The sequence below is a fragment of the Anomaloglossus baeobatrachus genome, chromosome 5 (assembly GCF_048569485.1).
Source record: "Anomaloglossus baeobatrachus isolate aAnoBae1 chromosome 5, aAnoBae1.hap1, whole genome shotgun sequence".
NCBI classification, from domain to species: Eukaryota; Metazoa; Chordata; class Amphibia; order Anura; family Aromobatidae; genus Anomaloglossus; species Anomaloglossus baeobatrachus.
Genome location: NC_134357.1, coordinates 432,668,480 through 432,694,922, shown reverse-complemented (window position 1 = coordinate 432,694,922; position 26,443 = coordinate 432,668,480). Strand labels below are relative to the sequence as shown.

At 45.6% G+C, this 26,443-nt stretch overlaps 1 protein-coding gene across 4 annotated transcripts in view; it reads right to left on the bottom strand.

Annotated features, from left to right (window-relative positions):
* The window catches only part of LOC142311727 (cadherin-like protein 26), a 273,298-nt gene that overhangs the window by 63,608 nt on the left and 183,247 nt on the right, over positions 1-26,443 (bottom strand). For all 4 annotated transcript variants that reach the window (XM_075350388.1, XM_075350392.1, XM_075350389.1 and 1 more), the window contains exons 5-10: positions 20,355-20,499; positions 18,331-18,497; positions 16,476-16,607; positions 12,574-12,759; positions 3,645-3,955; positions 3,423-3,565 (exon numbers count right to left, since the gene is read on the bottom strand). In XM_075350388.1, the coding sequence (XP_075206503.1) occupies positions 3,423-3,565; positions 3,645-3,955; positions 12,574-12,759; positions 16,476-16,607; positions 18,331-18,497; positions 20,355-20,499 (1,084 nt within the window). The remainder of the gene's footprint in view (positions 1-3,422; positions 3,566-3,644; positions 3,956-12,573; positions 12,760-16,475; positions 16,608-18,330; positions 18,498-20,354; positions 20,500-26,443) is intronic.

The window sequence follows — 26,443 nt, the reverse complement described above, 5'->3', positions numbered from 1 at the left end:
CCGCAGCCCCGCCAGGTGCGGCCCGCCAAGCTCCGATCGCTGCAGCGACGCCCAGCCCAGCCTGCACCGATCCCATCGCGACAGCGACGCCGATCCAGGCCGCCGCCATGCAGGGCGCGGCCCGCCAAGATAAGATTGCATCACTATTTACCCCGGCCTGCAAGGCCAGAGCAGACACCGCTCCCCAGTCCAAGGAGGTCCCGGCTAGGAAGCCCACGCTGGGGGAGGACCCCGCATACTGGCAGCTGAAGGCTGACCTGGAGGCCAAGTTCCCACAGGAGATGGTGGATCAGTACATGCTCCCTCCGCACACCCCCAAGAGGATTCCGACAACTCCTGCAGCAACCACGCCAAAGAGTTCCCCGTCTGGGTCTGCTGAAGAAAGCCCATCCCCAGCACTGCCACCGAAGGAGTGCTCAGAAGAACTAAGGGGGAGAGGAGGCCAGGAGGCTGAGGAGCTGATCCCGGAGATACCAGCAGTGGATCCATGCCCAGAGCCAGAGATGTTGCCATACTCCCGCTGGGATGAAGAAGACCTGACACCGTCTGCTGAAGAAGATCTACCCAAAAGCCTCGCCTGGGAGCTTGTAAGCTGTACCTCGCAGAATCCAGCCCGCAAGACACGGCGCCGTAGCAGAACCCAGTTTTCCCCTGCACCGCCATCCCCAGAGCAGAGAGAAGTCACGGCCCGAGACTTAGAAGAAAAACGGTTCCTGAGAAGAGCCAAAGCACAGGTCAGAGGACCCCTTTGTAGAGGAATTGTGGAAGACTTTAACTTGAAGAGCGGATACGGCTTTATAGTGGCATCAGGTATGAAAGAGGGCATTTTTGTCAATAGACGAGACGTCAGAGCTAATTTGCCCAGAGGACATCCTGGAAGGAACCTGCGTACAGGAGACTCCGTACAGTTTACCATGCATCAAGGAGAAAGAGGCTGGTATGCGCTAGACGTAACACCATGTCCTACAGAAAAAGAAACAGATACAGAGGAAAGAAAAGAAAAGGAACCCATTGATGACCAAGATGGAGAAACCAACAGGTGCCGCAGCCCTACAGGCCCAAGCCCTGGTGAAGAGGAATCTGCCTAAAGTAAGAAGTACAGCAGTTGAAAAGTTAAAGTTTTGACCAGTTTGAAGTTTGCAACGTTTTACAAGTTTAAGCAATGTGCCCACATAAACTGATGTGAGAAATAAACCTTAAGGCTATGAACTGGCTATAGCCACAAACTCTCGCAGTGTAAATAGTTACACCAGAGGGCACCACCACCACCAGAGTCAGCCTGTTTAGGGGCTTGGCTCGTCTGCAACCAGGGAGCACGTCCGTATATAGGGCCTTGGCTCACCTGCAACCAGAGAGCATGCCTGTTTATGGGGCCTGGCTCTCCACCACAAAGAGGGTACCTGGTCAGCACCAACTGTGAAAGCCGCCTCTGCATCCTGCCAGAAGAGGCTGAAGGCGCGGCTCCACCAGGCCAGGTATACCCTGAAGACCACCAGACCATGAAAGCCGCCTCTACATCCTGCCAGAAGTGGCTGAAGGCGTGGCCAACGTGAGAGGGTTTTGGGTGGGTTAACGGACTTGTGGGTGGAGGGTGGTGATGTATGGTACCTGGTGCTTTTAAAAAAATGTTTTACATGTTTTAATGTTTTATGCATTTTAAAATGTTGTCTTGCAGCCCGAGGACGTGCTGGTGATAACTAAGGGGGAATGTGGCGCCCCTGACCTGGTCAGGCACCACTGAGTACTGCACCCATGCTGGGGACAGTACAATACAGGTAATCCAGAAGGCTGACCGAGGTGTGACTACACAGGCGCATAGTGATCAGGTCTCACACATGTACCTTTGAGAGGACCCCTGGGGATCCCAGGAGGGGGAAAAGCCTTCACCTCCACTGGAATAGTGGAGGGGGCCAAAAGCCTCCATCTCCTCTCAAGGAGTGTGGTAAGAGAGTCTGGTTGCTAGGTGGCGTTGGCAGGCACAAAAGGGAAAAGAGAAGGAGGAGTAAACAGTCTGCAGCAGAGTGTGGAGGAGTGAGGAGCAGGAAAGTGAAGCTCTGACAGGAGCAGCAGTGAAGGTCCCAGATGTGAGCCGGTTCAGAGCAGAGTCCAGGGAGCTCCGAGGAGAGCTGACCCCTTCCCCTGGGCTGCTGTAGTCTGACAGCGTCCGCGCAGTGGCTACCGACGGGGGAGAACGGTCAACTAGGAGTGCTACCCGAAACCCATCTCAGCTAGAGAGAGAGCACGGAGTGGGAAGTAAGGAGACTGCTAGGGAGTACCAGGCCCAAACGGGCGGCAGATCCCGAAGCGGAGATAGATCCAGCTTTCTTTTGCTAAACCTGCCGGTGTGGGGCTCTCAAAGCCCACGCCACAACACCACAAAAGCCGCAGCCACGTAGCCACAGATAGGGCCCATAGGTCACAGGAGGCAAGTAGCTGGAGTGGCCTGGTCCAGGCGACAAGCAAACGGCAAACGAAGGGGAGAGAGGCTGCAGCATCTTCCCTGGGTGACCCCCATAGGGACTAAAAGTCGGGGTCACCCCAAACCAAAAAGGGCTAAGGAAGGCGAGTTGGTAGTCACCATCAGAAGTCAGCCTGAAGGATACCTGGTTCCAGTCTGGTTAATCCCAGCTACGCCCGGGTTACTCACCCTGCCATCAACTGTGAGTAAAACCCCTGAAAGACATCCTGCTTGTGTGGAGTTATTCTGCGCCTTGTAGTTCTACACATCTACACAGGGCCCTGGGGCTTGCCTCACTCTCAGGAGGCTACTACACCCGACTGCACCCACCATCAGCCCCAGGCATCCCTTAACCTGCAGTGGCGGTCCCCACTGACCGCAATTCTGAGAGTGGCGTCACGACAAATAGAAGATTTCCTACCAGTGACAAGATCCAGCCGAGTGGAGTCCCTGAAGGTAATGCACCGACACAACACCTGTGGGGCTTCACACAAGCATACTCAAAAACTTCCAGGTTATCCGGATGAGCATAGTTTGGATGCAATAAGTTGAAACTGGGCTTGGCGACCAAACTATTGGTAAGTTTAATGGCAAAATCTATCTCTTGGTCATGTACAATAAAACTATGAACGAAGCTACACATGGAAGTCATCCTGTGACCCCAAACATTCACTTACCTATAGGGTTACAAGATCTAGGATGTATAGTTCAACAATATATGTGTCAATGAGAAGATATTGGGGCAACCTGTGTAGCCATACAGGTGCCTAAGAGGTAAAGGGGCCACTACCACCTCCAATGCAGTACGCAGCTTCTGTCATAGACAGGACCGACTGCAGAGGGCCCATAGCCACTTGCACAAAGCTCCTGTTCTGTCAGGGTCCGCCACTGGGTCAATGCCACATTCGATTTTCCAATGCACTACACAGACAGGACACCGATATCAGGTCTCAAGATTACTCACCGTCATCCACAGCCAGGATCTCCACAATATACTTGCTGCTCATCACATAATTGGACTCTCTGTCCAGTTCTCCTTTGGTGGTGATGACTCCAGTGTCTTCGTGTACAGAGAGCCAGTCTGCGCTGTCATTGGCTAAAAAGTACCTGGAAGAATCACATATTCAGTAACCTCCAAGGTCAAGCATGATAATCTGAGTCCTGGAAAACCCATTTAAATACCTACTTGATTTTATTGGCTGCAACTATATCGGGGTCTTTGGCCTCTAATGTCACCAGCACAGTGCCTGGTTTAATATAGTGTTCCTCCGAAGTGACCAGTATGGTCTGAGGTTTAAATATCGGAGCATCATTCCGATCTATGACATCTACTAAGATTGAGGTCTTCTCTTTGGCGAGCCGTGGTTGAATTTTGCCGGCGTCTACATCCCATAGTCCTGTTGTTTGCTTCTTTACGATTTTGCAGGTATAAATTGGTTCTTCATTTTCAACTGAAATCATGAGATTGCTCGTGGTGCTTTCTTCATAATCCAAGGGCTGTGGATACAAAAATATCAACATACACTGACTGTCAGAAAAATGGAGTCCTAAGGCTGCATTCACACATTCGTGTGGATATTATTACTATCCTAGAGAAACGAAATTATTTTTTGCTCAGATGTCACCTTAGATACTTCTGGGGTTTTTTTTTTTTTTTGTTTTTTGTATCCCTCTTTTTTTCTGAAGCATGTAGCTTTTGCCTGAACATTTATAATTGTTCAGTTAAAAACTGATCAAACTTGATTGGAAAGTGAAGTTCTGTGTTTCATCCATTTTGTATAGATCCCCATAGACTTTAATGGCCGAATATGATCTTCAAAATGGATGAAAGGACATTCTCTGAGATTCACAGGCCGGAGAGAAGGATTTCTACTGATGTGAGTATGGATCAATGACAATCTATGAGTCCATGTCACATGATGCTTAAAGGGAATCTGTCAGCAGGTTTTTGTTATCTAAACTGACAGCAGCAACATGTAGGGATAGAGACCTTGATTTCAGCGATATATCACTTAGTTTACTGGGTGCAGCAGTTATGATTAGAATCACAATTTTCTCTGCTGCAGATCAGTTGTTAACCCCTCAGACACTACAGTTTTCTGTATATGTAGCACCCATGGGGCAAGGGGTTAACTTTACTCGTCACCGGGCCAGTGATTTTGGGTCTGGAGATGTTACGGGTGGCTCTTACCCGGCTTCATGGCCCCAAGGTGTACAATAAAATGAAAGGATGATGACATAATGATGATGATGATGATGATGAGGAGGATGTTGGGAGTTGTCTCGTGACGCCACCTGTGGTATGCGACCAGGGATTAGCTGCGTTCACAGTCCTCTGGGGTGGATGGTGTAGCAGCTAAGGTAGTTTAGTTTCCCGCAGGCGATGCTAGGCTCCAGGGAGGATGATGGAGGTAGTAGTGGCCGTTGGTGCCGAAGTGCGGGGCGCCGGCAATTAAGGACAGACACGGCAGTTGCGGTTCCAGGTCTTTACTCACTGTCCTTTGGTACCGATCTCTGCCGTGATGGGCTCCAGCCGATCCCGGATAAGTTAGAGGTAGCCACCGGTACTTGAAAATGTCCTTTCTCAAGGGGTGCCCCTCCAGAAGTGAGGAACCCGGGCTGAGCTTTCCGCTCCAAGCCTAAGGCTCCTTGAAGAAAAAGAAGGAAGAAGGTGGTGTCGTGCTGCCAGAACTGAAGTCCCGACTTGACTGAAGATTGTGTGATGGTTGCTCCTACTTCCACCCCAAGTGGTACCTGCCCCCCCAGGTGGTTGTCCTAGTGACCGAGAAAGTCCCATGCATCGTGATGACCACCCCCCAGCCTACCCTAGTCTATGGCCAGTGAGAAGGTACCTAAGCTGTATGTAAGGTGAAATGTGGAAACACCGGTGGTTAATGTGACGCCCTGGCCTATCAGGGCGCCACAAGGGTGCTTCTGCATGGTACCCGCTCCTCCTTGGTTACGGGTCCTGTCAATTTGGTGTTGCTACCAACAGATATACTTAAATCCTGAGGAACACTCTGCACCACACCCACCAAACACCCATTGGGCAGCCTAAAGGGAATATTGCCACCCAGATGGAGGGATGGAAGAGGGAGGGCAGAGATGTCAGTTGAGTAGTAGTTGAGCAGTGAGACAGCGGTGACAGGACAGGTCACGCTGTGGAGCTGGGCTCCTGTACCCGTCCAAGGTGCAAGAGAGCAGGCCGGCTGCCTTGTACTACAACCGGGCAGGGGCCAGGGCATGACGGGGTACGCGGACCCTAGGCCTGGAAGAAGCTTTACACAGCCCAGTAATTCACCCAACGGGAACGGAGTCTTCAGGAACCGTTCCTCACCCACTCCAGAATCGGGGTACTAGCGCAACAAGGGGGATTGGACTTCCCACAACTGTCCAGAAAATCCCAAGCGTGAACCCTGAGAGCAAGCTCACCCTGCTAGCCACGCAGGTGAGCGGGACCCGAATAGCTTAATGTGAAAGGGATCCATACGTAGGACACACAGTGCCAAGGGACAAGGTTTTAGACCAACCAGCAACACCAAATGGGCACGGACCCAGCGTGCTTGACCAACAGAGACAGAGCATTCAAGAGTTTGGTTTACCTGGTGTCGGCGTCAGTGACTTTGGACTGTTGGAGTACCCGATATCCCTTCACCCCCAACAGGTTCCCCACTCCATCCATCACCGAGTCCCGGGACACCACTCTCCCTGCCCACGGAGGTGTTAACATCTCGAGCTGCCACACCATCGTCCCCGGGCTCCCCCTAAACGACAGCGGTGGTCCCTCACATTACCACACACCGTGGGTGGCGTTACGAACATTATCCCATTCACCAGCCAAAACAATTTTCCCTTTTTATTCCGGGTAGCCGCACGCCCCCGCCTCGGATCCGGAGACCCCTCGAGCCACTGTGGATCCGGGTCCGAGCAGCCCGTCGGCTGTCGCGGGGGCAGCACACCTTAGGAAAACTTGGCGTCATGAACAGGATGCGAGCAGGACCCACTAACCTGGGTGACGTGTGCCTTGAGAAGTGAAAATCGCAATCCAAAATCACGTTTTCTGCGTCGTCCGCCATTTTTCCGCTGTTTTCGCGCCAAAAACGCCTCTTCTTAGAAAAGGGCGAGAAGCCGAAGCCCCGCCCTTCGTCTTCAGCCTGAAACAGGAACCGGAAGTTCCCAGAGGGCCACAGCGTGCGAAAGAGTGCTGGGAGAAAACCGAGGGGGCGTGCCGGAATGTAGTGAAAGCGGAAAAGAAGCAGGGACGCCAGGACTCTGCCTTACTGTTCCTGGACAATGCAGAGGCAAGATGGCGGAGCTGGTCACCGGAACGTGCTGTTCCCGGGACCGCGACCTGGATTGAAGAGGAAACCGAGCAACTGTGCAGGAGAATGCGGACGCAGTTCCTGTTCATACTAAACCACTGGAGGGAAGAGATGAGGAGCCTGGCGGTGGCGGTGCGAGCTCGTGAGATTGAAATCCCACGTAAAGAAAGGGTAAGCGGTTACCCAGTCCCTATTGATTACCCTAACCCGGCCATGGCAGCTGAGGGATCCGGTCCGCCCCCGCTTGCGGCAACCACTCCACTGTCACCTACCCTGTCCTCGGCGGACGCCGAGCTGCCATTATCCATCCCGGCAGCAGAACCTGCAGTCTGTTTTTTGAAGCTCCAGCAACAGCCCCAAGGTCCGTCATCATCCCGGCCATGACAGCGGTCGTCTGGACACTGCCCAGACCAGACCCGGCTGCATCACCGGGCCCGTCCTTAGAGGTGGTGCACCCGGACCCTGCAACCCTGGCTGTGGAGCAGTCGGGCCCACTACTTCCAGCAACGGGAGTGGAACCTTTCAATCCTCCGGTTCCATTACCGCGCGGCATCCCAACGGCTGTTGGGGCTGCAGTAGTACCTTCAAAGCCCGAGCCAGTCAGGGAGCCGAGGCCGGACACCGGTGCCTCCTGCTGGGAACGACAACAACAACCACTGAAACCGACAACGACCCAGGCAGAGCAATGGCAGCAAGAGATCATTGCCCGCACCCAGCGAGAGAAAGATTACCTAAGGAAATCTACATTCCGTACCCGAGGTCCGATAAGAAGAGGCATGGTCCACAGTTATGATCCCGAAAAGGGGGGGTGGTTCTTGTCAGAAGCTTGTCTGGCCGACGGGGTGTTTGTTACCAGAAGTGATGTGGAACAACACCTCCCGAGAGATCACCCTGGCCGCAACCTTGAGCCTGGGGAGATGGTCAGCTACACCCGGCACTGGGGCGAGCGGGGCTGGTATGCCCTCTACGTGAAACAGGTCACAGTAGTGAATGAGCGGATCGTGCCGGCCGCTGCTGTCGGTTACCGGTTCCCCAAGGAGCTGGACCAGTAACGAATGTTGATATAGCCAAAAATGTGATACCGTAAAATTGTTAGGTATCTGTGTTTTCCGTTTGTTATTTTCCACAGTTTGTTATTTTCCATATAGAAAATGTTAGAAAATGAGAGAATTAATGAAAAGCTAATTGCATGGGAAAGTAAAAAACTCAGAAAATAAATTTTTGACTGGTATCCTATATTGACGTTGTGTCAGAAAAAATACCTACTGTAATTCCTTCAAATAAACTACATTAAAAAATTGTCTTTATTCATATACATTAAAAAGAGTTTTTTTAGACCAGGACAAACAAAAACACCAACACAAATAGTGAATAGTTAAAAAAGCTGTCTAGACCACTTCACTTGAGACAGTTGAGAGGTAGAGATGGAAGACTCAAAGTACTTCCAGCCAAAATGTACGTCAATATTTTTGGGAGGGGCGAGTGGGAAAATAAACCTGTCCTTAATCTTCCCCTCACAAGAGATGTTCCTGCCTGTCAATGGAGAACATCCTCACTTAACCGATGCCCCCATTCCTCAGCGGCTCACCCTTATATGACCCTTCTCTATCCCTCTCAAATAATCAAAAAGCGTCTCTCTATTGGTAAAGACCACCTATGTCTCTGGCACCCAAATAAATACAATGGATATACAAGTTTACAATATTTTTCAAAAAGGGCTTTCCCTCAATGATCTCACTCCTGCCTGACAATGGAGTACACCCTTATTTTTACGGTGCCCCCATTCCTCGGCGGCTTACCCTAAAGAAGCCCTATAATCCTGGTTATCAATTATCAGATGTCAATCAAATGATCTTATTTTTCAAAAAATTATACTATTTTACAGCAATAGGGCTTTCCACTTATCTGTAAATCTGTATCATATGGTGCCTAGAGAATGTCCATAAATTTTCTCGTCATAGAATCCTTGTGATCTCATTTCATCTTTTTTTTTGTCACACCACTCTGATCCCTGGAGACCAAAACATCTGAGGCTATTATGCCTTTTTGAAAAATGAAAATCTCCTGATGAGCTCCGTTGTCTACTTATATGGAGTGAAACGCGTTGAGATAAGATGAGATCCTAAAAAGATGAAATGAGATCACAAGGATTCTATGATGAGAAAATTTATGGACGTTCTCTAGGCATACATCTCTGCCCTTCCTCTTCCATCCCTCCATCTGGGTGGCCCTATTTCCCTCAGGCTGCCCAATGGGTGTTTGGTGGGTGTGGTGCAGAGTGTTCCTCAGGATTTAAGTATACCTATTGGTAGCAACACCAAATTGACAGGACCCGTAACCAAGGAGGAGCGGGTACCATGTAGAAGGGCAGGTTGCATGGCACCCTTGGGATGACCTGATAGGTAAGGGCGTCACATTCCCCCTTGGTTAAACGTAGCTCGTCCGCAAGCTATAAAACACCAAGCATTTATTTTTTTTTTCAAGGAGGAAAAAAGGTTAACATAAAACATTTAACAGGTTCATCCCACATTAGGGAGGTGCTTATACTTTAACCGTTACTAACTTTAGAGTTTGTCTGCCACAGGGAATGCCACCGGTTTTAGTGGCAGCAGGGACCCAACTTTCCACGTTGCGGTACCTCCCTGCGACAGTCCAGTCCCAACGTCCCAGATCCCTACAACCCCCCACCCAAACAACCTGGTTCCCCTGGAAACCTAGATGGGTCCTTGGGCCGGGTTGAGGTCCCGGGGTATGCCAGACGACTCTGGTAGGCACAACAGGTGCAGTTTTTTTTACAAGACACAAGTTTGTGTAGGTCACGCCAGTCCTGTGACCGTGGTCCATTTTTAATTTACTGTTAAAACCGTGAAAGTCTTTGTGAACATAACACGAGTCCCTGTACCGTAGTACAACTGCTGTCAATCTAGGAGAAAATCAGGTTACTTTTACTACCTTGTACTACAACCGGGCAGGGGCCAGGGCACGACAGGGTACGCAGACCCTAGACTGGGAAGAAGCTTCACGCATCACAGTAATTCACCCGACGGGAACAGAGTCTTCAGGAACCGTTCCCCACCCACTCCAGAATCGGGGTACTAGCGCAACGAGGGGGATAGGACTTCCCACAACCGTCCAGAAAATCCCAAGCGTGAACCCTGAGAGCAAGCTCACCCTGCTAGCCACGCAGGTGAGTGGGACCCGAATAGCTTTATGTGATAGGGATCCATACGTAGGACACACAGTGCCAAGGAACAAGGCTTCAGACCAACCAGCAACACCAAAGGGGCACGGACCCAGCGTGCTCGAATAACAGAGACAGAGAATTCAAGAGCTTGGTTTACCTGGTGTTGGCATCAGTGACTATGGACTGTGTGAGTACCCGATATCCCTTCACCCCCGACGGGTTCCCCACTCCATCCATCAACGAGTCCCGGGACACCACTCCCCCTGCCCACGGAGGGGTTAATATCTCGAGCTGCTGCACCATCGTCCCCGGGCTCCCCCCTAAACGGCAGCGGTGGTCCCTCACGTTACCACACACCGTGGGTGGCGTCACGAACATTATCCCATTCACCACCCAAAACAATTCCCCCTTTTTATTCCGGGTAGCCGCGTGACCCCGCCTCGGATCCGGAGACCCCTCGAGCCACTGTGGATCCGGGTCCGAGCAGCCCGTCAGCTGTCACGGGGCGGAACATTAACCCCCTCCTTACCCGAGATTAATAAATGCACCTTAAGTGAGGTGCAGTAGCCTGTGGCGACTGAAACCTCAGGGGCGCCACATATGCACTGCATAGTTACAGAGAGCTGCTAATAAGTGGTGAAGGTGTGGTTGGACTACTCTGTATGAGGAAGCTTGTTCTGTAGTGATAATCTCCTGTTGATAAAACTCTTATTGTATTGAAACAAAAAAAAAACACAGCCTAGTAAGTGACACCGCTGTAGTCAGGCTCTACTCCACTACATTATGTTGTTCTCAGATGGCATAGCAATAACCTGTGACAGATTCCCTTTAAAGTCAGGTTTGGACAAGAGTATGACATTGTTTTCCAGCAAACTCAAATTGTCATCCATATTGTCATCTACATGCCATTCATGTGTCCATTTTTTACATTGCCATCAAATTTTAAATATATACATTTTAAAATGTACATGATAAAATAGTTTCCTAGGTTAATAATGGCAATGTATCTGTAAAAATGGGATTCTGCAAAGATGATTCATATGGAGCCCGATTTTTTGCGCACCCATAGACTTGTATATGCAATTCTCACCCAATACTCGGAAGAGCATAGTGAATGATGCAAATTTTTCACACTCAGACACTCAGTCAAATGTCATCTGAACAGCCGTATTGCAGATGAACATATACAGACATGTGATGAAGGAGTTTAAGTCAGATTGTAAACTGATCAATGTTAATCAACAGGGCTGTTCAGATGAACGCCTGTACTGTATCCGATTTTTACAGATATCTTGCCACTAGTAAAACCAAGGACAGTGCACTTGATCATGTACGTTTTAACCTGTTGATGTATAAATATGGATACCACAAGGTTGTAAAAAACAGACACACAGATGAAAATTGCGAGTTTTCTACATAGAAATTAGACGATTTTTCAAATGTTTGTCTGATCCCAACCTAAATCTAGGTAAAGACTGAGAACCTAGGCTAGGAGAGCACTCATTCCCTTCAAAGCTGTGTCGGGATGGAGAGGCAATTTCATTGACAATTCCAAAAAATAAGGTTTTACTAGGTTTGAAACCAAGGTAGACAAGTTGGTGTAACAATAATACCACAGGATCTACAATGGATTGTCTCATTTGTTTTCTTTTGCTGGGTCACCAGGACTGTATTATAGGGAGGGCAAAATGAGTCCTCAACCCCTTGAGGTAGGAGAGGGCTTTCATCAGGTCCCTGTAACGCTGGCATCTCTGCATAGCTACTCAACCTCCTCCCTGCAGGGGAGCTGATATACTCACCACCCTGCAAGCTCTCCTACATGAGTGCCAGCTCCCGTCGCGGTACCCAGATCCCAGGGCCTGCAAAGGTCTTTTGATAACCTACTTAGTGTGCGTGTGAGCAATCGCCGCATCTTAAAGGACAGCATGCACGTTTTGTAAGTGTCCTCAACCTGTGGCTGAGAACCACAAAGTACTTAAGGCACCCTCCCATATAGGGAGGTGCCTGAGCAACTTCAGTATAGTGTGTCTTTCACTTGCTAGTTTGTTGTCAGGTCCTGTGACCTTGTATCCTGTCTGAACCAAACCTGTCCTGCCTACCTGTACCCAAATCTGTCCTGCCTGCCTGTACCCGAACCTGTCCAGTTTGAACCAGAACCTGTCCTTACTTTTAACTCGACCATACCCGTGTAAATTGAACCTGTGGTCTGGTCTGTACCGGAGTCCGTTCCTGTCTGAACCGGTTGTTCTGTCAGAATCAACCATCTCGTCTGAGCCAAAACCAGTATCCAGTCCTGCCTGTTACCCTGAGCTCTGTACCTGCGTCCCAGAACTGTGTGTCAGCTACTGCCCTGGAGTTGTACCTGGTGTCTACCGGAAGCCACACCCAAGCTCACCATCAGAGTCTCTCATGAATACCGGTAGGCACTTAGTCACACCCCTACAGGGTAAGCCTGGTCTATAGCGCACTCCACACCCTTGTGTGTGACAGCCTCTTTAAAAATATTTTAAACTTTTCAATTTTATCAATTGTGAAAGGCCGGAGCAAAAAACTAAAGCAGAGCATGTGGGCACCACTTGCCTGTACATCATAAGACATATTAAATTTACCTTAATCACCCTAAGAAGACCTTCATTTGTTTTTGGATCTGTTGAAATAGCAAAATGTTCATTATCATCTCCTTCTACGATAGAATATTTTGCTCTCCATCCTGGTGTGTATGGGGTATCACCATCAACAATTCCAATTCGCAAGATGGTTACATTGACGTCTCGCTCCAGCACTTCACCACGTATCTATATAAAGAAGAACAAAATGAACTTACATATCTTTTTAGTTACAACTTATTATTATACATTTCAACAAATCAAAGAGGGGGGAGTCTGACCTAAAATTCACAAGAAAACTCTTCTCTAAATGTATGTATTTTGTGCATGGCTTGTGTTGTGGGGATCTATAATATGGGACCTATAGTCTGATATTATTATTATTATTATTAATATTCATTTATAGAGCACCATTGATTCCATGGTGCTGTACATGTGAAAAAATACATATACAAGTTACAATAAACAGGCTAGTACAGAGGGAAGAGGACCCTGCCCTTGCAGGCTCAAATTCTATAGGATATTGGGGAGGAGACAGTAGATGGCCCCATACATCTCCAACTTTATATGTACGAGGGGCGATCCAAAAGTAATGATAATCGGTTATTTCTATTGCACACAGAAAGTAAAATAAAATGTTTTCTTCTCTCTTAGGTACCCACTAGTCCAGGAAAAAAAAAATCACTTAAATAGGCCATAATTCCCGGGAGCTACATTCATTTGAATATGAACTGCCGAGGAGTGAACAACAAAATGGAAAAAAACGAGCTCAGAGCTGTCATCAAATACCTCTGCTTGAAAAAAATGACTACCAAAGACATACACAGCGACTTGGTGGAAACATTGGGGGACTCTTCTCCTCCATATTCCACAGTTGCACGCTGGGCCAAGGAATTTAAGCTGGGAAGAACATCGACGGAAGATGAACATCATGAAGGACGCCCATCCACGTCCCTCAATGAAGAAAACGTAAAAAAAGTTGAAGAAGTTGTATTGGCAGATCGAAGAGTGACTAAATAGGATATTGTCACCTGGAAGCACCATATGGCAGCACAAAAAGAATCTATGGGCAGTGGCATAATTTGAATTGGCAAAATCTAGGACGAGACCCCAAGCTATCCGGGATCTAATAAGTGAATCTGTCAGCAGCTTTTTGCTATGTAATCTGACAGCAGCATAATATAGGAACAGAAACCCTGATTCCAGCAATGATTCATTTAGTATACTGGGTGCAGCAGTTGTGATAGAGCTCGCTTCACTTTAGCGTATAACACGGCCGAGTTATATCAGATGTTTCATCGACCCAGTGTTATTCTATAGGGTAGTGAAAAACAGCGCTTGTTTTCTCATGCCAATTTGGCACAATAAAAAAATGAGGGCTTTTGGTGCGTAAGTGCAACATTGTATAACAGGTATTAGAGGATAGACAGGGTTCCTCTTTTCCTCCATATTTTTGCATGCATACATGGATCTTGCTGTTGATGTTGTACCATCCTTTTGTTGATGACCTTTGTTATTGTGTCGGTAGTATACTGCTCTGTTTTGCTCTATTTATTGTTAGTTCTCTATACAAGAAGTATTATTATCATAGGGACATTAGGACACAGTTAACTACTTCACTTATATGTCAGCTTTATTAATGTTACTAGATACAATCTTGTTAGTCATTTATGTTTAGTATAGATCTTACTGACATTTTGCACATGTAATAGGTGTGTGGTGCCTCCATGATGTAACTGTGCTATGTCTTATGTATTTACCATTTACTGTTGAATATTATTAATGTGTGTGTTTTTAAAGAAGAATAGGTTCCGGATGTAACAGAGTTAGGACTGTTGATCAGATTACCAAATGCTGTCATCTAGCGGTCGAGTTAGCCGGCACGTTTTAGAAGACATGTTAGATAATATAGGGTTAAAGTTGTAAAACGGAGGAGTGACAGATGGCAGGGTGTACGGGTAAGAGATGGAGCTACAGAGGACGTCAGTCGAGATGTGGGTTCAAACTGAAAAGACGTGGTCTCAGTGCTAGGGCCAGACAGGGAAGCCCAAAGTAATCTCTGTAGGTCCGGAGCCTATGGCTCACCCCTACGGCCTTAGAAAGTTGTCCGGCTACAAAAGCCGTTTGTCCCAGGACCGGAGCAAGGTGTACGATATTAAGGGGAAAGTGGTACAGAGTATTGAGGACGAGATCTGAAATAGCAGAGGACACAACGAAGAGTAATACCCCACAGATAGTGAAAGGAAGGAAGGCCATGGCTGTCATAATGGTGTGAAGAATAAACGTAAATAAAAACTGGTTGGCGAAGGGAACTCTAGTGTTCTGTGTCTTACTACCTAATGGCATCGGCGACTGACAGCAGAGGTGATGAGCACCAGCCCAAAGCAGCAAGTAAGTGTCATGTACCCTACCAGAAGCCATGTCCGCACATGCGGTTTCATTGGCAAAGGAGGGTGGAAACTATGCGACCCGGTGCCGGATCTTTCTTTCAAACATATACTGGCATTGCAATCATTGTTTTATTTGTTCAGTCGCATTATTCTCTCTTTTGATGTCTAGGGTTTGTATCCCATTCCCTACATTATCAGTCTAATGCCATCATACCATTTGCCTGGTAAGTAGTGCTTTTGGTGCTTATATATAATATTATCCAACAGGCATTACACTATTATGGTCATGTTTTGGTGTGTTCATATAGCCTTTTGGATGTTTTAATTGTTTTTAGTTGTTTGTGGTCCTTTTTGTTTTGCAATATTAATAAAAAAAATAATAAATATGTGTACATGGTCCCTTGCTTGGCATGCTTCTATTCTCCATTAGATAGGAATGAGATAAAACAAAACCAGCATGCTGTGATTAGCAATGTATATGTATACCCATTCAAGTCTATGGGTGCGTGTGTCGGACTGCACTCAGATTACATCAGTACAGTACAGTCCGATATATGCCGTCTCAGACAATGGAGAAGAAGGAGAAATATCTCCATCGTCTCCTCACCTATGAGAGCAAGCCCATAGAATCACATTTTTCTCTGCTGCAGATCTAGCAGTGCACTGAATGCTGAGCCCTGTGTAACCTCACCCACACCACTGATTGGCAGCTTTTTGTGCACACTATATATTGACAGAAAGCTGACAATCAGTGCTGGGGGTGGGAATGGACTAAAAGGTGGGAAGAGAAGCAGCTTACCCTGTAGTGATAATCTCTTTGGGATAAAACTCTAATTGTATTGAACAAACAAAACACAGAAAGGGACATATCACTGGAATTAGGGTCTCTACCACTACATTAGGGTACTCTCAGATTTCATAGCAAAATCCTGCTGACATGTTCTCGTTAATAGCATTGGCCTTCTATTATAGGCCAAAGGGTCCTTTTAGGCCGCACTAAAATCAAAGGCTCAGTAGAACGTGCAACACCTGCACCACTATAAGGGCCATAATTTGTACCTGTTGGGAATCCCTTCATCACATAGCATGTATCAATGTCATATGATGGTGATGGGCCTTTAGTCTTAGTGAGCTCTTAATGAGAATCTAGGCAAGAAGAACCATTATTCCCTTCATAGATGTGAAGGTGAGGAAAGATGATTATTAAACTAAGAATTCCAAAAAATATGGTGGTCACTTGTCACGCAGGTGGACCAGGTGGTGTAACATGGATACTATGAGTTTTACAAGGAAAAGGTTCTAAATTTCATTGATATTTTTTCTAATAGAGATTCCCACCACAGGGAAGAACATGCACCACCTCAGTGGTCTTCAAAGATTGGCATTTGAACAGTTAAGTGGTCTCCCGGCATGGCTTCATGGTAGCATTGAGTAATTATTTTACAATTGGGAATCCTCAGACTGGAGACCACGGCTCTGGATACAATATTTAAGCGAAGACTTAATCATACGCACCCCGCGCTCTGACAATATTGGGGGTATCGTGTTCCTATCTAGCACCGAAATATGGACCTCACAGGTGCTGGTCTGCCGCTCTTCCATACTACTGTCTTCTGCTTCGACCACCAACTTGTAAAATTGATTAGTCTGTAAAAAGAAACAAATTCAATCACTTCACAATGATATGGACTCTCATTTCTGCAAAATTATACAAAAGGATCTGGATCCTAATAATGATTGATGCCGGTGCTGCAAGAAACAACAAACCTGACTCCATTTTCGTAATCTCATAGTACCCCTTTAATCCTTTCATGACAAGGGGGTTTTTTTTTGTTCTTTTTGCCCTTTCATTTTTACTTTCACTTTTTTCAAGACCCATTACGTCTTTATTTTAACATTGACATAGCCATACTGTATGGGGCTTGTTTTTTGAGGGACAAGATGTAGTTTATGGAATGGCACCATCCATATTAGCTTAAAAACTACTGAAAAAATGGGGGGAAAAATCAAGTGGGTTGAAATAGTGAAATAATGCAATGACACCATTCTTTTTTTTTTTCTTTGGGGTGGTGGGGGTTTTTACATGTTGCCATTTTTTTTTAGATCCACAACGTTGTCCTTTTTTAGTAATACCACTACAGCACTTAGTGAACAGCCAGCTTCTTTAGCAATGACCTTTTGTGGCTTACCCTCCTTGTGGAGTGTGTCAATGACTGCCATCTGGACATCTGTCAAGTTAGCAGTCTTCCCCAGGATTGTGTAGCCTACTGAACCAGACTAAAGTACCATTTTTAAATGCTTAGGAATGACTTTTGGGTTTTCATTGGCTGTAAGCCACAATCATCAACATTAACAGAAATAAACACTTGAAATAGATCACTCTGTAATGACCCTATATAATATACAGTATGTGTTTCCCTTTTTGTATTGAACTACTGAAATAAATTAACTTTTTGATGATATTCTAATTTATTGAGATGCATCTGTATGTGAGGGTTTGTTTTTTGCATGGAGAGCTGATGTTTTTATTAATATTATTTTCGGGTAGAGAGGAAATTTAGATTTGTTTTTAAGGAGGTGCGGTGACCAAAAATTGTCATTTCTGGATTTTCCATGTTTTTATACTTACAGCATTTACTTAATGTAGTAATGACTTTTATATTTTGATAAATTGGACTTTTACATATGGAGCAATACAAATATATTTTTTTTAATTGTTTATTTCTAAATTGGTAAAAGGGGGTGATTAAAAAAAAAAGTCCCATTTTTTATTTTTTCTGGTTTCTTTCTGAAGTTGCATTATTTTCTGCTGGACTTCACAGAAGTATTAATATGTCAGCAATAGGGGGGTTCTGACTGCGATGGCAAGCTGCAATTGTATAGCAAGGGGCAGACGGATGCCCAAAATGGCGTGCCACGGCAATCTCACAACAACAGTTATGCCATTGGTGAGCCAATAGCGCCTGACATGTATATGTGGGTCACACATTGAGAAGGGGTTAAGGGGGAATTTACATAGCTGCTCCACAAGTCTTTAAAATGGACTTGATGGGTCTTACACATATAGAAATACAAAACAACAAGGATTCTGGATTAGAAAAACTCCAGAAACAGCACCATCCATTCCCATGGGTTGTGTCTGGTATTACTGATTGGATTTATTAAAGTGAATGTGGCTTAGTTGCAATACTACACACAAACTGTGAACAGAAGTGGCGCCATCTGAGGGGAAAGCAGCCATTTTTTTCCAATCCTGTAAAACCTCTAATGGACCAGTTCTGGAGACTTGCTCTTAGGAATATTCACATTACAATATGTTATTCAGGTCTAGTTTTGGCTACATTTTGCTCAGCAGTGTCTGGTTATCTACCTCATACTTCAGACATCCCTTGAAGGAGATGAAACCTTTGTCTTTGTGAATGGTGAACTCGGCATTGGGATCTTTGGGTATTTGGGACTTCAGGTAATAGCTGACTATAGAGTTGGGAGTGTTTTCTTCATCCTTGTCATAGGCCAGCAGTGAGTAGACTGTATAACCTGAAAGACAGAAATGTTCTTGTCAAGGGTGGAACCAAACATGTCCTCAGGCTCAGGAAAAAATACCAAGACCAGTCTTATACTGAGTTGTATTTCATATCCAGCTGTGAAATTCCCCATCCACTCCTCACTCCAAGATAGAAGAATGTTACTCTGCTCATTGGTGGTTCTGGGAAGTAGAGGAAAGTTTACGTAGGACAAGGGTTCCCAACTGTCCAGAAATTCCAGGACAGTCCGTCAAAATAGGACACTTTTTAGCCCTGACCGTAAAAAATATCTTTGAAAAATAGCCCGAAAGTTTTATTGGCCTTGAAGGTCTAAAACACACTGATTAACTATGGCTATACTCAAAGGGTGTCCAAAATTAAAGCAATTGTGTATGGTACTGCAATATTCAAGTGATTAGGGCTGAATAGGATCATATTCCTGTCCAGCCGCTTCACCGATGCCTCCACCTTGTGCCAGTCACTACATTGGCTACCTATCAGCTACAGAATACAATAGAAACTCCTATCCCTCACCCACAAAGCTCTCCACAGCTCTGTACCACCATATCTCTCATCCCTCATCTCTGTCTATCATCCTACCCGCCCCCTTCGTTCCGCAAATGATCTTAGACTAACATCCTCCATAATACGAACCTCACACCTCCGTCTCCAAGACTTTTCTCGTGCCGCGCCAGTTTTCTGGAATGCACTACCCCAAAGAATGTGACTAATATCCAGCCCCCAAGTTTTTAAGTGTACATTAAAAACACATCTCTTCAGACAAGCTTATCATAATAACTTACTAACCTAACTGTCCCCCGTCCCACCGTCTAAATGCTACTCATAACCTTCTCTCTCCTATTTCTGTCCTCACATCCTAAATACAACCAATAACACGTAAGGGCACCCAAAAGGTTACTGTCAAAAGACCAGATCATTCATCTTTATATGTAACTAATTAACTAGCATAACAATAGCCAGCCAGATCTACAAGTGTGCTTCACCTTTTGTGTCCCCCTTCTTCCCCATAGATTGCAAGCTTTCGAGCAGGGCCCTCATTCCTACTGTAGCTGTTGAATTATGTGCTATTTTGTTTTGTATTTGTCTATACAACCCCCACCGGATTGTAAAGTGCTGTGGAATATGTTGGCGCTATATAAATAAACTTTATTATTATAATTATTATTATTAACGGCAATACCAGAGACGTGGACACTAATTATTGATCTCTCTCGTACCTTCCAAGCTTCACAGAAGACAAAGAGGGACAAATCATTCTTATCTCTGCCCCAAATCAAAAATAACAGCCATTGAGATTCAACAGGACAGATTCTTCTGCCCATGCCATTATCTGTTGGGGGAGAGTCGTGAGGTCCCCACATACATTAGGCTGTTGGGTTGGTCAAAAGGGAAAAACCTGGTGACAGGTTCCCTTTAATAACTTTTTACCAGGCACTGCTATACTGCTGTGTGGCTTCAATTTCCCATACAATTTTGGATGCCATATTGGAGCTATTGTCACCTTATATCATATGACAATGTGCACCCTACACTTACGCATGGAAGATCTGTGGCTTTGTATATGTATGTCAGGCCTAGGACAAGGAGTAAGAAGCCCTTAGATGGCATCTCAGTATAAGACAGAGTAATACATTTATCTGGTGACGGATATTAATAAAATAAGATTTAAAAAAATGGATGGAATCAGCAGATAAGCAGCAGCCTGGGCCTGACAGGCGCTGTTTATTATCCCTACATCACATGGCAATTTGTGCCTTGCTGTGCAATTAGGAACAAGCAGAATGGAGAAAATGAGCTGACCCGACAGCAGCGAGCAGATGGTACAGAGACTTGTCTCGCCATACCATACCTTGCAGAGTGGTTTCATTAACTGATACATAGAAAGTCTTGTTTTTGAACTCTGGGGCGTTATCATTGATGTCCAGGATCTTCAGATGAATCCCGAGTCTTGTACCCACTTTCATGGAAGTTTTGTTGATTGCATTGAATTTCCACTGCAGAGAAACAAAAAGGATGACAAAAGTTACAGAGAACTTCAGCAGTTGGTGCTATTAAAGCAGAGCGCAGCAGTGGTGAGAGATAACACAGCAGCTGCCGAGCATATGGTCCACGGAAAGTTCTGGCCAATTATCTATGGGAAAGGTGATTGTTTTTAATTGGGGTGTTAAAATGATTTAAATCAACACCTAATTTTCTACATGGAAATAGGAAAGGTAGATACCTAGATAGATAGAGGGATAGATAGGAGATGGATAGATAGAGGGATAGATAGACAGATAGATAGATAGAGGGATAGATAGATAGATAGATAGATAGATAGATAGAGGGATAGATAGGAGATGGATAGATAGAGGGATAGATAGAGGGATAGATAGAGGGATTGATAGGAGATGGAAGGATGGATAGATAGATAGAGGGATAGATAGATAGATAGAGGGATAGATAGGAGATGGATAGATAGAGGGATAGATAGGAGATGGATAGATAGAGGGATAGATAGGAGATGGATAGATAGAGGGATAGATAGTAGATCGCTACATGGATAGATAAATAGATAGATAGGAGATGGATAGAGGGATAGATAGCAGATAGATAGCTACATGGATAGATAGAGAGATAGATAGGAGATGGAAGGATGGATAGATAGAGGGATGGATAGATAGATAGATAGAGGGATAGATAGGAGATGGATAGATAGAGGGATAGATAGGAGATGGATAGTTAGAGGGATAGATAGGAGATGGATAGATAGAGGGATAGATAGGAGATGGATGGATGGATAGATAGAGGGATAGATAGATAGATAGATAGATAGAGGGATAGATAGGAGATGGATAGATAGAGGGATATGTAGTAGATAGATAGCTACATGGATAGATAAATAGATAGATAGGAGATGGATGGATAGGAGATGGATAGAGGGATAGATAGCAGATAGATAGCTACATGGATAGAGAGATAGATAGGAGATGGAAGGATGGATAGATACAGTGCCTTGCGAAAGTATTCGGCCCCCTTGACTATTTCAACCTTTTCCCATATTTCAGGCTTCAAACATAAAGATAAAAAATGTAATGTTATGGTGATATGCAATACAAGGTAATATTGTGGTACTGTGTTATGCTGAAGAATCAACACGTAGGACACAATTGTGAAGTTGAACAAAAATGATTGCTTATTTTAAACTTTTTTTAAAAAATAACTGAAAAGTGGGGCGTGCAATATTATTAATCCCCTTTACTTTCAGTGCAGCAAACTCACTCCAGAAGTTCATTGAGGATCTCTGAATGATCCAATGTTGTCCTAAATGACTGAGGATGATAAATATAAGCCACCTGTGTGTAATCTAGTCTCGGTATAAATGCACCTGCTCTGTGATAGTCTCAGTGTTCTGTTTAAAGCACAGAGAGCATCATGAAGACCAAGGAACACAACAGGCAGGTCCGTGATACAGTTGTGGATAAGTTTAAAGCCTGATTTGGTACAAAAAGATTTCCAAAACTTTTAACATCCCAAGAAGCACTGTGCAAGTGATCATATTGAAATGGAAGGAGTATCATACCACTGCAAATCTACCAAGACCCGGCCATCCATCCAAACTTTCATCTCAAACAAGGAAAAGACTGATTAGAGATGCAGCCAAGAGGCCCATGATAACTCTGAATGAACTGCAGCTACAGCTAAGGTGGGAGAGTCTGTTCATAGGACAACAGTCAGTCATATACTGCACAAATCTGGGCTTTATGGAAGAGTGGCAAGAAGAAAGCCATTTCTCAAAGATATCCATAAAAAGTGTTGTTTAAAAAGTTTGCCACAAGCCACCTGGGAGACACACCAAACATGTGGAAGAAGGTGCTCTGGTCAGATGAAAAAAAAATCGAACTATTTGGGCACAATACAAAACAATATGTTTCGCGTAAAAGCAACACAGCTCATCACCCTGAACACACCATCCTCACTGTCAAACATGGTGGTGGCAGCACCATGATTTGGGCCTGCTTTTCTTCAGCAGGGACAGGGAAAATGGTTAAAATTGATGGGAAGATGGATGGAGCCAAATACAAGACCATTCTTGAAGAAAACTTGTTGGAGTCTGCAAAAGACCTGAGACTGGGACGGAGATTTGTCTTCCAACAAAACAATGATCCAAAACATAAAGCAAAATCTACAATGGAATGGTTCACAAATAAACGTATCCAGGTGTTAGAATGGCCAAGTCAAAGTCCAGACCTGAATCCAATCGAGAATCTGTGGAAAGAGCTGAAAACTGCTGTTCACAAACGCTCTCCATCCAACCTCACTCAGCTGTTTGCAAAGGAAGTGTGACGCCCTGGACTAGCCAGGTAGTTACAGATAGGCCCCGCATAACACCTGTCCCCCTAAAAGGTAACAGCAGCCAACCACATTAAAACCTAGTCACCTCCCTCAGAGCTTAATGGTCACACCAGGGGGTGGAGCCAGGTGGTTGACCACGCCCACCAAGGAGTCCAGAGGGCCTGAGGCAGGAGAAACAGTAGTTGAGTTGAGAGTTGAGTAGTCGGTTGAGTAGGGAGTTGAGAGGAGAGGAGTTTAGTGCAGCAGGCCTGTGGTGACAGGTCTGCAGCGGAAACTGACAGGTGCCAGGGTCGTAGCCCTGGTACCTTGGCTAGTAGGCAGGTGATGGCCTGGCTTGCAGGAGCCGGGAAGATGGCCAGGTGGAACCGTAAGGGACCGGGACAGGGTAGTGGCCCGCCGGTACCGAATCGGGGAACCGACTGGAAACCGGAGTACCAGGGGGGTACTCAGACCCAGAACGAGGCCCAGAAGCCACTGGACCACGTCGAATTCACTGATTGAGGTCTGGACCTTAGGTCCTTTCCCATCCCAAGACCGGAAAGAAGGCAACAGCCCACCAAGGGGGATAGAAAGCCACCGCACAGGCAGAGAGATCCCACGGGCCAGCGCCTGCGGGCAAACAGACTCCACCGACACATACAGAGTCGGGGAACGGACTCCTGCTGCTAAGGCACAGGCAGTCTACACAAACATAACAAGGTGCAGGAAGAAGGCCAAGACCACCAACCCGGGTGGGGGACAAGACGCAGCCGGCTGCGGACACCGACCACCATCAACTTTGTTCATCAGAGACTTGTGTGTGTCAGTAATCGTGAATACAACAGTACCATCCGGCCGCGCACCGCCCTGCACCACCCAGCCACTACTCTCCCCAAGCGGGTCCCAGGGCCACCATCCCTGCCCACTGAGGGGGTTAACATCTTTCTGCCCGACCATCTTCCCTGGGTGCCCCGTAACTGCATCGGTGATGTCTACACCTTCACCACGTCCCGTGGGTGGCATCACGAACTCCAACACGGCTCCGGCCGTACACCTACCTAACCACCCCCATTGAGATCGCCAGCATCCCCTTGCAGAGCGACGTGACCCCCGGGTCCGGAGGTGCTCGAGCCACCCACCAAACGAGCCCGGACCCGAGCGGCTCGGCTGCAGCCGAGCGTGGGGCGGTACAGAAGAAAGGGCAAGAATTTCAGTCTCTCAATGTGCAAAAGTGATAGACACATACCCCGAGCGACTTGCAGCTGTAATCGCAGAAAAAGGTGGCGCTACAAAGTATTAACTTAAAGGGGATTAATAATATTGCACGCCCCACTTTTCAGTTATTTATTTTTTTAGAAGTTTAAAATATGCAAAAAATTTCATTCAACTTCACAATTGTGTCCCACTTGTTGTTGATTTTTCACTAGAACATTAATATTTTTATCTTTATGTTTCAAGCCTAAAATGTGGGAAAAGGTTGAAAAATTCAAGGGAACCGAATACTTTCATAAGGCACTGTAGATAGATAGATAGATGAATGAATGGATAGATAGGAGATGGATGGATAAATGGTAGATAGATAGATACAGTCATATGTAAAAGTTTGGGCACCCCTATTAATGTTAACCTTTTTTCTTTATAACAACTTGGGTTTTTGCAACAGCTATTTCAGTTTCATAGTATCATAGTATCATAGTTTTTAAGGTTGAAGGGAGACTCTAAGTCCATCTAGTTCAACCCGTAGCCTAACATGTTGATCCAGAGGAAGGCAAAAAAAACCCCAATGTGGCAAACAAGTTCCAATGGGGAAAAAATTTCCTTCCTGACTCCACATCCGGCAATCAGACTAGTTCCCTGGATCAATACCCTGTCATAAAATCTATTATACATAACTGGTAATATTAAATTTTTCAAGAAAGGCATCCAGGCTCTGCTTAAATGTTAGTAGTGAATCACTCATTAGAACATCATGCGGCAGAGAGTTCCACAGTCTCACTGCTCGTACAGTAAAGAATCCTCGTCTGTGATTATGATTAAACCTTCTTTCCCCAAGACGTAGCGGATGCCCCCGTGTTCCAGTCGCAGGCCTAGGTGTAAAAAGATCTTTGGAAAGGTCTCTGTACTGTCCATATACACAACATCCGCTGCATTTCCCTGGTCCAGACTTGAACTTACCTCTTCATAGAAGCTGATCAAATTAGTTTGACAGGATCGATCCCTCATAAACCCATGTTGATACTCTGTCATAAGGTTATTTTTCTTGAGATACTCCAGTATAGCATCTCTCAAGAAACCCTCAAGGATTTTACCAACCGTAGAGGTTAAACTTACCGGCCTATAATTTCCCGGCTCAGTTTTTGTCCCCTTTTTGAATATTGACACCACATTTGCTATGCGCCAGTCCTGCGGTACCGACCCTGTTATTAAGGAATCTGAGAAGATTAAAAATAATGGTCTATCTATCACAGAACTCAATTCCTGTAGTACTCTGGGGTGTATGCCATCCGGGCCCGGAGATTTGTCTGTTATTAGATATATTTCATATATCTAATAACTGATGGACTCAGTAATATTTCTGGATTGAAATGAGGTTTATTGTACTAACAGAAAATGTGCAATCCGCATTTAAATAAAATTTGACAGGTGCAAAAGTATGGGCACCTCAACATAAAAGTGACATTAATATTTTGTAGATCCTCCTTTTGCAAAAATAACAGCCTCTAGTCGCTTCCTGTAGCTTTTAATGAGTTCCTGGATCCTGGATGAAGGTATATTTGACCATTCCTATTTACAAAACAATTCTAGTTCAGTTAAGTTTGATGGTCGCCGAGCATGGACAGCACGCTTCAAATCATCCCACAGATTTTCAATGATATTCAGGTCTGGGGACTGGGATGGCCATTCCAGAACATTGTAATTGTTCCTCTGCATGAATGCCTGAGTAAATTTGGAGCGGTGTTTTGGATCATTGTCTTGCTGAAATATCCATATGCACATTATTGTCAAGAATCTGCTGATACTGAGTTGAATCCATGCGACCCTCAACTTTAACAAGTTTCCCGGTGCCGGCATTGGCCAGACAGCCCCAAAGCATGATGGAACCTCCACCAAATTTTACTGTGGGTAGCAAGTGGTTTTCTTGGAATGACGTGTTTTTTTGCCTCCATGCATAACGCCTTTTTGTATGACCAAACAACTCAATCTTTGTTTCATCAGTCCACAGGACCTTCTTCCAAAATGTAAGTGGCTTGTCCAAATGTGCTTTTGCATACCTCAGGCAACTCTGTTTGTGGCGTGCTTGCAGAAACGGCTTCTTTCGCATCACTCTCCCATACAGCTTCTCCTTGTGCAAAGTGCGCTGTATTGTTGACCGATGCACATTGACACCATCTGCAGCAAAATGATGCTGCAGGTCTTTGGAGGTGGTCTGTGGATTGTCCTTGACTGTTTTCACCATTCTTCTTCTCTGCCTTTCTGATATTTTTCTTGGCCTGCCACTTCTGGGCTTAACAAGAACTGTACCTGTGTTCTTCCATTTCCTTACTATGTTCCTCACAGTGGAAACTGACAGTTTAAATCTCTGAGACAACTTTTTGTATCCTTCCCCTGAGCAACTATGTTGAA